Source organism: Piliocolobus tephrosceles, chromosome 12 (genome assembly GCF_002776525.5).
Source record: "Piliocolobus tephrosceles isolate RC106 chromosome 12, ASM277652v3, whole genome shotgun sequence".
Taxonomy (NCBI): Eukaryota; Metazoa; Chordata; class Mammalia; order Primates; family Cercopithecidae; genus Piliocolobus; species Piliocolobus tephrosceles.
The window spans coordinates 101,029,524-101,040,800 of record NC_045445.1 but is presented as its reverse complement, the minus strand read 5'-3'; the positions used below and the strand labels follow the sequence as shown (position 1 = coordinate 101,040,800).

The window sequence follows — 11,277 nt, the reverse complement described above, 5'->3', positions numbered from 1 at the left end:
GAAGGAAGGAAGGAAGGAAGGAAGGAAGGAAGGAAGGAAGGAAGGAAAGAAAGAAGGAAGAAAGGAAGGAAGAAAGAAAGAAAGTTCTCACTACCTCAGAAGTGTTATTTGTAATGAATCTTGGGTTCTTTATTATTGCCTGAGTAACTTGTAGCACACACACACACACACACACACAAAATCCTATGATAAAATCTTCATTTGCATTTCTGTCTCTAGCAGAAACTAAAATCTGTATGGTATTTTGGTGGTTTAAGTGAGTTTTAAATACAGGGGTTTTGTTGTTGATGTTTAAATCAGAAATATTTTCAAATTTACAGAAAAAAATAAGAATAGTACAGGCCAGGCGTGGTGGCTCACGCCTGTAATCCCAGCACTTTGGGAAGGCCGAGGCGGGCAGATCATGAGATCAGGAGATTCAGACCATCCTGGCTAACAAGGTGAAACCCTGTCTCTACTAAAAATAAAAAAATTAGCCAGGTGTGGTGGTGGGCACCTGTAGTCCCAGCTACTGGGGAGGCTGAGGCAGGAGAATGGTGTGCACCTGGGAGGCGGAGCTTGCAGTGAGCCAAGGTCACACCACTGCACTCCGGCCTGGGCAATAGAGAGAGGCTCCATCTCAAAAAAAAAAAAAAGAATAGTACAAACAACACTTATATATCTAAACATATTTATCTCTGGAATCCTTTATTAAAAAAAAAAAATAGAGATGAGATCTTACTATGTTTCCCAGGCTGGTCTTGAACTCCTGAGCTCAAGTGATCCTCACACCTCATCCTCCCAAGTGCTGGGATTACAGTTGTGAGCCACTGCGCCCGGCCTATCTCCAGAATCATGTGAGAGTAGGTTGCATGTATATCCTATGTGCATTTACCCCTAAAATGCTGCAGTGTGAATTTCCCAAGAACGATGACATATTCTTACATGACCACAGTTAGAGTGATCAACGTTAAAAAGTTTAGCATTGATAGAGTCATTTTATCTGATACACTATTTAAATCCCAGTTTTGTCAATTGTGCAAAAAGTGTTCTTTCTCACGTTTTTTCCCTCCAGCACAGGATCCAGTCTAGGATCATGGATTGCATTTCCTTTTCATATCTCTTTGATCTTTTTTAGAACTGGAACATTTTCATAGCTTTTTTTGTTGTTGTTTTTTATAACATTGCCATTTTTGAAGAATACAGCTAGCCCTACCCAACTTCCCCCTTTTTTAATAGGGCATTCCTTATTTAGTATCTGTCTGGTGTTTGTTTGTGATCAAGTTGATGTTATACATTCCTGACTGGAATACTGCATAGATAATGTTCTGTTCTCAGGGTAACCCATCTGGAGGTACACGATGTCCATGTGTCCTCTCGTTGGTGATTTTGATCACCAGGTTAAGGCTCTGTCAGATTTATCTACTGCATAACTATTTTTAATTGCAATTTATAAGCAATTTGTGGGGGTTGTTAGTTATCTATTGCTGGATAACAAATTACGCTGAAACTAAGAGGCTTAAAATAAGAAATATTTATTATCTCAGATGGTTTCTGAAGGTCAAGAATCTGGGTGCAGCTTAGCTGAATGGATCCAGTTCAGGCTATCTCATAAGACTGCAGTCAAGCTTTCCGCAGGGGCTGCGGCCTCGGAAAAGGCTGGATTCTCTGAAGAGGTCTGAAGGATTCACTTCTAAGCTCATTCACATAGGGGTTGGCAGGAGGCTTCAGTTCCTTAGCTGGTGGGTCTCTCCATATGGCTGCTCAGGACATGGCTGCCCCTAGAACTAGTGATAAGAGGAGAGAGAGAGAGACAGAGAGATAGAGGAGAGAGAGAGAAAACGCATGCACCCAAGATTCAAGATGGAAGCTACGGTCTTTAGCTAATTGGAAGTGACATACCATCACTTCTGCCATATGCTATTGGTCACACAGACAATGACAGAGGGAACTATCCAAGGGTGAGGATGCTGAAAGGTGGGAATCATTAGGGGCTATCTTGGAGGCTGGCTACAAGATGGGGAGATACTCTAAGTCCACACAAATATCCTGGTCCTCATCGAAATTTCTCCCTTAAGTTTTACATTCGTTGATGATTCTTTCTTGAACCAAAGTTTACTATGATGGTTGCAGAATGATTTATATGCAGGTTTAAAAGAATTTTATCTACAGTTTTAAATTAGATAATGCATTTCACATATATTTCTCATCATAATAACCTTCTAAGTTAGCCAAAGTTGATTCTCCATCTCTGCTATTCCCACCTTCCCACACTGCCGCCTCATATTGTTGGCCCTGCTGTCCTGGCCCTGTGCATGTTCAACCTGGAAGGCAGGAGAGGTCAGAGCAGCTGACTGTAGACTGCTTCCCATCTTCCTGGGCTTTATTCAACCACAGATATGGTCAGGGACAGATTGAAAGATTAAAGATGAGAATCTCTTGGAAGCCCTTCTGCAGTAATTTCTGCAGGATAAAGATATGTGATTGGATATTTCACCTCCTGGTGAAATTGATTTTCTTTTTTTTTTTTTTTTTTTTTTTTTTTTGAGACGGAGTCTCGCTCTGTCGCCCAGGCTGGAGTGCAGTGGCCTGATCTCAGCTCACTGCAAGCTCCGCCTCCCGGGTTCACGCCATTCTCCTGCCTCAGCCTCCCGAGTTGCTGGGACTACAGGCGCCGCCACGTCGCCCGGCTAGTTTTTTGTAGTTTTTAGTAGAGACGGGGTTTCACCGTGTTAGCCAGGATGGTCTCGATCTCCTGACCTCGTGATCCGCCCGTCTCGGCCTCCCAAAGTGCTGGGATTACAGGCTTGAGCCACCGCGCCCGGCCGAAATTGATTTTCTTTCCATCTTTTGAGTAGAAGTTGACAGTTCTGTGCTCGCTTCAGCAGCATATCTACTAAAATTGGAATAATACAGAGAAGATTAGCATGGCCCCTGCACAAGGATGACACGCAAATGTGTGAAGAGCTCTATAATTTTTTTAAAAGTTTACAGTTCTGAGGCACTTTGTGAGACAAAAATAAAGATGGCCTCCAAGGCCTGCATTCTTAGCATGGAGTTTCTGGGCCATCAAGAGACCTCTTAAAATTGTAGGTGTCATTGTGGGTGTAACTATTAGGTATTACTATAATATTCTATAGTACTAATACTAATACTATAATATTATACTTATATAGTTTTACTTTATATATTATAATATATAATTTTAATTTATATATTATAATATAGCATAATTATATAAGTACATATAATATATTATATTAATATAATTATATATTATATAATATATAATGCAATTATATTATAATATATTAATATAATTATATATTATATAATATATAATACAACTATATATAATATTATATATTATAATATTATATATAATTATGTTATAATACTACAGTATTCTGGCAGATGCCTAACACTAGTACAGTAGTATATACCTAATAGGTTACTCTGAGGTGCCCCAGGCCCAGAAAAAGGTGGGGTCATCTTATAGTCTAGGTGGATTCTCAAGGTGATCGCATCCTGAAGATATCACCACACCCAAGATCTGACCTGTCTATGCTTGTTACTAGATAATGAAGCTGAGGCTCTAGGTTATTCTGTCCACCAAGGAAGAGGCTTTCCAAGCAGCAGGAGATTCATGTGCATGTTCCAGGCCTCTTTTTCTGTGAGGCAGATAGTGTGCAGGGAGAGCCATGAAACAAACCCAACTGACCTAGAGCAGGAAACTGCCAAGGGAACATCTTTCTCCCCAGGGAGGGAGGATCGACCCTGTCTTGCTTGCTATTCAGGCTTCCCATCTACATTGTCTCTTTGGCATCTGTGCTATCTCATTTTCGGCATCTGTTGATTCTCTTTTCCTATGTGAGTCGAGATTTCCATGTTTCTTTGTGTTGCCAAGTAATCTGGGGTTGTGTTCTAGACATTTTGAATATTATGAGGCCCTGAGTCTTATTGAAATCCTTTGGCCGGGCACGGTGGCTCAAGCCTGTAATCCCAGCACTTTGGGAGGCTGAGGCAGGTAGATCACTTGAGATCAGGAGTTTGAGACCAGCCTGGGAAACACAGTGAAACCCCGTCTCTACAAAAATAACAAATAAAACAAATGAGCCAGGCATGGTGGCTTACCCCCACAGACTCAGCTGCTCAGAGGCTGAGGTGGGAAGGACACTTGAGTCCGGGAGGTTGAGGTTGCAGTGAGCTGTGATCACGCCACTGCACTCCAGCCTGGGCAACAGAGCAAGACTCTGCTGCTAAAAAAAAAAAAAAAAAAAGAGAGAGAAGAAGAAGAAGAAGGAGAAGGAGAAGGAGAAGGAGAAGGAGGGGGTTTGGCATGGCGGCTCATGCCTGTGACCCCAGCACTTTGGAGGCCAAGGCAGGTGGATTGCTTGAGTTGCTTGAGCTACTCGGGAGGCTGAGGTAGGAGAATCACCTGAGCCTAGAGGAGGTCGAGGCTGCATGAGCTGAGACCGCATCACTGCACTCCAGCCTGGGCAACCAGAGTGAGTCTAGGAGTTTGAGACCAGCCTGGGCAACATGGCAAAACCCCGACTCTACTCAAAATACAAAAACAAAAACAAAACAAAACAAACAAACTTAGCCTGGCGTGGTGGTATGTGCCTGTAGCCCCAGCCACTCAGGAGGCTGAGGTAGGAGAATTGCCTGAGCATGGGAGATTGAGACTGCAGTGAGCCATGATCGTGCCACAACACTCCAGCCTGGATGACATATCGAAGAAGAAAGAAGAAAGAAGGAAGAAGGAAGAAGAGGAGGAGGAGGAAGAAGAGGAGGAGGAGGAAGAGGAAGAAGAAATCCTTTGAAGAATGTTGTTACAGTTGTCTTAGCAGGCAATGTATACGTGTAGGTTTAGGCCACAAGTTCCAACCTGTTTTTTATTAGATGTTATTAGGATCTGTCCCACACGTGTGCCACTCAGTGGTCAGTCTGGGACCCAGAAGGAGTTCTATCAGCTCTGCTCTCAATGTCTTCAGTAGGCTAATTCAAATCCAATTCATGCATGTGTAAGTCCAAGTTGGGGTGAGCCTAGGAGATTGTAAACAGCTTAACGGGATTGCGTTCCTGAGCAACTGACCCTTCACTATCTCTCAGTCATTTCCAGTGTCCTAGACCTCTCCTTTTCATTCCACCAGCCAGAAACCACCCGTTTCTATGACTAGGCTGCCTCTGGGGCCAAGCAGCAAGGACAGAGAAAGATAACATAAAAGCAACAGTATTTGGCGTCACCCTTTTGGGGCTGCAGCTTCACCCAATGGAGATGAACGTCTCCTTCCCTTGGAGTTTGCATTCCTACAGTTTCCTGCTGCTGGCCATTCTCTCTGCCGTTGCTACCCCTGCTGCAGACTTGTCTGGGGACTGGTGCATGAGAGAATGGAGAAACAGGAGTGGAAAATAACCCAGGCATTTTCTCCACTCTCTCTGAGCTTCAGGAGTTTCCTTTTCTGCTCCTTGAACCAGATCTAGGGGGTTTCTCTTGGATCGCTTGTCTGCACCACAGTGCACATTTCCGGATTTCAGGGTGCATTGAGTTCAGGCTGGCAGATACCAGAGAAGAAAATGAAGAGCTCACCATCAATTCCATGGTACTTCTACGTCTGCTGTTCTTCCCTGAGCTACCTGCTAATATTTGCTTTTCAGAGTTCTAAGACGGCTGTGCCATGTATTTTATCCAGGTTTTATAGCTGTGCTCAGTGGGAGAAAATGAGGTTCACGCATGTTTACTCCTTCTTATTTTGAACCAGAACCTCTAGGCACAGTTTTAATTTGCATTATACGCAAGGTAATTGTCATTTTTAAAAAATATATAGGGCCCAGATTAGAATTGTGTAATGATTTCCTTCGATTTAATCACTGGAAAGGATCCCTGGTGAGAAAGGATGGTGTCGTGCATGGGGCAAGATGCTGTGGGGCAGAGCTTAGTGCTCTTTGGTTTTCATAGGCACCATGGCTGAGGAAACAGCTCCGGCAGTTCTTGAGCGGCACCAGGGAGCCCTGTACTCCCTTTTTCCTGACCACCACGTGAAAAAGTACTTTGACCAGGTGGACATCTCCAATGGTTTGGATTGGTCGCTAGACCACAAAATCTTCTATTACATTGACAGCCTGTCCTACTCCGTGGATGCCTTTGACTATGACCTGCAGACAGGACAGATCTGTATGTATTTTTCATTATTTGTCTCAGTGCTGCCGGTATTGTTTTCATATGTTTGTGACTAGTAAGGCGCCTCTCCCTCGCCTCATGTGCAGAGGTCCTTACTTAAATGGAGAGCTTTCTGATGCTACTATTCCAATATAGTAATGATAGCACAGACTTGACTGTGCTGCCAGTCAAACCATGGCCCTCAACATATTTAAACATGGCAAGAGTTTGGCATAATGTGGATAGATCTGGGGAAGCTAATAAAAAATAATTAATACAAATATAGATTCTCAATCCTCTTCCTTGCCATCATCACCAGAAAGAGGCTCACTGCAAAAGGGATCCTGTTCTACCAGGAGGTGCCTAAAGGCAGATAATACTTAACGGAATATTGGTGCAAAAGAACAGAAACCTTGAGGTTTTTGATTGCTGTTTCTTGTTTGTACTTTAGTTAACCATAGGCAAGTACTCAGAAGCTAATTACCAACCTTTCAAAATGGAAACGCAAAAAAAAAGTAATTGCACGTTGTCCAACTCCATCAATATGCTTGAAAGGAGCCATAGTTGGAAAATGGGAGGGAAGGAATTCTTTAGAATCTAGAAGGGAGTCCTTGAAACTGTTTCATGAAAGGTGCCAAACCTTTTATGAAACAAAAGAGCAACACTAATAATAAAAATGACTTCGAAAAAATATCCCCAGAACTCTGCATGCAGATTTAATCAGAGGCAAACTATTCTGATGCAGATGTTTTGCTTTGAAATATGTAGTGCTTGGGAGGCTGAGGCAGGAGAATCGCTTGAACCCGGGAGGCAGGGGTTGCAGTGAGCCGAGATCGTGCCATTGCACTCCTGCCTGGCAACAGAGAGACTCCAGAAAGAAAGAAAGAGAGAAAGAAAGAAAGAGAGAGAGAGAGAAAGAGAGAGAGAAGGAAGGAAGGAAGGAAGGAAGGAAGGAAGGAAGGAAGGAAGGAAAAGAAAAAAGGATGTAGTGCTCTTTTTTATGACTGTTTGTACCCATTGTCATTATACGTGGTTTTAACATTTTTCCATTATACCTCAATCTGATGACTGTAGTGACCTGGACTTTGTAGCATAAAGTTCTGGATTTTGATATTTGTTTTTTGTATACCGCGGTTACCCCCCACTTAAGGGCACCTAGGTGGTTTCTGAGTGCCCCTCCTGCCAGAAACAGGCTCTTCTAATATTTAGTCTTGATTTTGGAGCACTCAGTCAGGCAGAAAAAGAACTCATATATCTTGCTAGTTTTTGTGCATGAACTGTTCACGTGGTACCATTAAGTTGCCTTGTGGATCTCAAGAGTTTTGTAACTGAAACAGCAAAGGTCTAACCACAAGCTGACATGTACTTGACATAGACATGCAGGGCCCCAGTTCAGGTCAGCTTCAAAAAGAACTATTATTGGTCTTTTAGTAAGAATTCTGCTTTCTTTTTTCTCTCTCCCTCTGAATGCTTAAACAGATGCCTGTACCCAAACAAAAGACAATGAATCCATCCCAATCATGTGGTAAAAATCCTTTGTTCACATGCCAGACACTGGATAAGCTGAAGTGATCAGTATTTATAACCAGCTTGAGAGCTCCCTGTTTGATTCTCAGTATTTAGTGGCCTGTTGTTTTGTTGTGGTTCTGTTTTTGTTTTTGCCTTTTAACCATAGCCAACCGCAGAAGTGTTTACAAGCTCGAAAAAGAAGAACAAATCCCAGATGGAATGTGTATTGATGCTGAGGGGAAGCTCTGGGTGGCCTGTTACAACGGAGGAAGAGTGATTCGTTTAGATCCTGTGACAGGTAGGCCCACAGCAAAATGAAAAATCCTTGTCATGGCCAAGCAGAGATAAAGCCCGAAAGTTAGTCAGAATTTCTTTTCCTGTAGAAGTGCATCTTTTTGCTCAAAATAAATTGTCAGGGAAAGCAGATTAAATATTAAATGCACAGATGAATCCTGACCCCCACAGTCTTCTTAGATCTTCCCTAGAAACAATACACAGGTTGGAAATTGCTGCAACTAAACTTTAAATAAAATACTTGGTGGTCTAGGGAAAAGACTTCAAACTGTGAAGGTGCCTGTTGATAAAACAACTTCATGCTGCTTTGGAGGGAAGAATTACTCTGAAATGTATGTGACCTGCGCCCGGGATGGGATGGACCCCGAGGGCCTTTTGAGGCAGCCTGAAGCTGGTGGAATTTTCAAGGTGATATGACCATTTCTTTGATTTTGGGGGTTGGGGGGAATCCCCTGTAAGTAACTGAGTGATTGGTATTTTTGCATACTTCTAAAGCATAATCCTATTTAGCATGTTAAGCTCATCATGCTAGACTGAAAAACATTTTATTTCGATTTTCTAGAGAGTAAGTTATCCGAATTCCAAGATGATGTGTTTAGCCTACTTTGTACATTAATTTTTTTTTTACTTCCTGTTTATTGAAACTCTTCAAATCAGTAGAATGAACTTGGAAAACCAATATTTACAACATGCCTAGAAGATCAGTTGATTGTTTTGATGTCTTAAGGATTTTTCAGATTTTTAACATCTTTTAGCAGTAGAATAAACACTGATAAAAATCATACAGCTTTTGAGCTGAAAAGAAATACATAATGTAGAAACCCCTTTCTTAGCAGGCGGCAGATGATAGAACTAATTCAGTTTTAAATCTAAGTTAGTCGTAAAAGATTGCTAGTTGAATTATAAACTATATGAATAATTGGGTTGGACCATAAATATCCAGTCAGGTAATTCCTTTTTATGATAGGAAATAAAACAAAGATAATAGGTGGCTAAGTATATTATTACAAATCATAAAAATGCTTTTGAAGAATACTTGTGAATTACCTTTCGCCTGAGATTCTCTCTTTTCTTTTTCAACAGATAACTGGTCTGGGGGTCAAAGGAACTGCTCCCTACTCCTATGCAGGATGAGGACAGGTCTTCTTTCCTGCCACAGGGAGCTCTGAAGACAACTAGAGAATCTTGGGGCTGAAATTTCAATGTAGTTAGAAAGAAAAATGAGGCAATGATATCATTAACAGGGTTAAGTTTTAATTTACAACTTTTAAAAGGCAGAGCGTTTTTAACAAGGAGTGACAGGTGGCTTTGATAACACTTCTAAGGCTTTCTATAAAAGGTACTATAGAAGAGCAAAGAATCGTTCAACTGTCAATCAGCCTCTTGATTCTTTGTAAATTGCCAGGGTGGGTGGGTACATATCTCTTCTTGATTCTGCATTTCATACTTAACTATATTAAAGCTTCAAGGAACAATAAATAATAATCTGGTAACGACCTATTATGTTCCCTTTTATTTTCATCATAATCTTATAAAATATACCACAATGCTAACTAACCTACATAGATATTACACTTCCTATATGTTATTTTACAAACTAAAATATGGCTGGAGGATAAGACGCAAACATACGGTCAAAATCCATGGTTCCAGCTGCCACCTACTGGATGTAAAAGTAATATGTCTCTTTGGAAAGACTTACTTCAAAAATAGCTTTATTGAGTTATAATTGGCCTGTACATATTTAAAGTGTACAATTTGACAAATTTGTCACATATATTCACGAAACCAACACCACAAACAAGATAATGAATCTATCCACTACCCCAAAACTTTCCTTGTCCCGTCGTAATCCTTTCCTTCAGCCCCTCCACCTGCCTGTTCGCCGCCCCCAGGAAACCACTGATCTGCTTTCTGTCACTGTAAATTCGTCTTAAAATTAGGTAGTGTGGTTTCTCTAACTTTGCTCTTTTTCAAAATAGCTTTGGCTATTTTAATTCCTTTGACCTTCCATATAAATTTTCAAATCAGCTTGACAATATCTACAAAAGAAATCTGCTACAATGTTTTAACTGGAATCATGAATCGCTTTTTTTTTTTTTTTTTTTTTTTTTTTTGACAGGATCTACTCTGTCGTCCGGGTCGGAGTGCAGGGGCGCAATCACGGCTTACTGCTGCCTCTACCTCCCAGACTCAAGCAACCCTCTCACCTCAGTCTCCCAAGTAGCTGGGCTGAGACTGCAGGTGCGTGCCACTATGGTCATTTTTTCATTTGTTTGGTTGGTTGGTTTTTGGGGGTTTTGCTTTTGGAGATAATTGACATCTTTACTATTCTGAGTCTTATCCATGAACAGGGCATGTCTCTCCTATTATTTAGGCCTTCTTCAATTTTTGTCATCAGTGTTTTGTAGGTTTCAGCATACAGATCTTGTACTTGTTTTGTTAGATTTATATCCAAGTATTTCACTTTTTGGAGCTATTGTAAATGTTATTATTATTATTCTTTGAGACAGGGTCTTGCTCTATGGGCCAGGCTAGAGTGAAATGGCACTATCATAGCTCACTGCAGCCTCGAACTCCTGTACTCAAGCAGTCCACACACCTCAGCCTCCCAAAGTGCTGGAATTACAGGCATGAGCCACCACACCCAGCCTTATTATTATTTTTTGGATTTGTTTCCAGTTGATCATTGCTTGTTCATAGAAGTGTGATTGGCGTTTATAGGTTGACTTTGTATCTGATGAGTTTGCTAACCTCACTAATTGGTTCTAAGAGTATTTCTGTAGCTTATCTGAGATTCTTTGGATATATAATCATGTCTTCTCTGAATAGAGACAATTTTATTTCTTTCTTTCCAATTCGTATGTTTTTCTTTTTCTTGCATTATTACACTGGCTAAGATTGCCACTATTATGTTGAATGGAAATAGTAAGAGTAGATAGCCTTGTCTTGTTCCCAATCTCAAGAGAAAAGCATGCAGTCTTTTATTATTAAATATATTATTTATATGTATTTTTGTGGATGGCCTTTCTCAAATTGAGGAAATTCCCTTCTCATTTACTTTTCTGCATTTATTAATGTGATCATGTGGTTTTCCTTCTTTAGACTGTTAATATGATCAATTCTTGCATTCCTGAGATAAACCTCCCTTGGTCATGATATATTATTACTTTTATATGTTGCTGAATTCCATTTTCTAATATTTTGTTGAGGATTTTTGCATCTACTATCTTTTGTCTGTGGTTGACATCAGGGTAATTCTGGCCTTATAAAATGAACTGGAAAGTATTCCCTCTTTTACTATCTGGAAAACATAATATATAGGCCGGGCA

General features: G+C 40.9%; 1 protein-coding gene and 1 non-coding gene across 4 annotated transcripts in view; both read left to right on the top strand.

Moving 5' to 3' along the window:
• RGN (regucalcin) overlaps window positions 1-9,443 on the top strand; it is a 16,417-nt gene extending 6,974 nt beyond the window's left edge. Inside the window, exons 4-7 of one of the 3 annotated variants that reach the window (XM_026451739.1) lie at window positions 5,942-6,157; window positions 7,818-7,949; window positions 8,199-8,353; window positions 9,029-9,443. In XM_026451739.1, the coding sequence (XP_026307524.1) occupies window positions 5,942-6,157; window positions 7,818-7,949; window positions 8,199-8,353; window positions 9,029-9,079 (554 nt within the window). In that variant the 3' untranslated portion in view covers window positions 9,080-9,443. The remainder of the gene's footprint in view (window positions 1-5,941; window positions 6,158-7,817; window positions 7,950-8,198; window positions 8,354-9,028) is intronic. The other 2 variants (XM_026451740.2, XM_026451741.1) reach the window with 2 other exon arrangements.
• Window positions 2,852-2,958, top strand: LOC111533661. Its single transcript, XR_002728933.1, has one exon. It is a non-coding gene; the product is annotated as a U6 spliceosomal RNA (small nuclear RNA).
• Window positions 9,444-11,277: the final 1,834 nt, after the last annotated feature.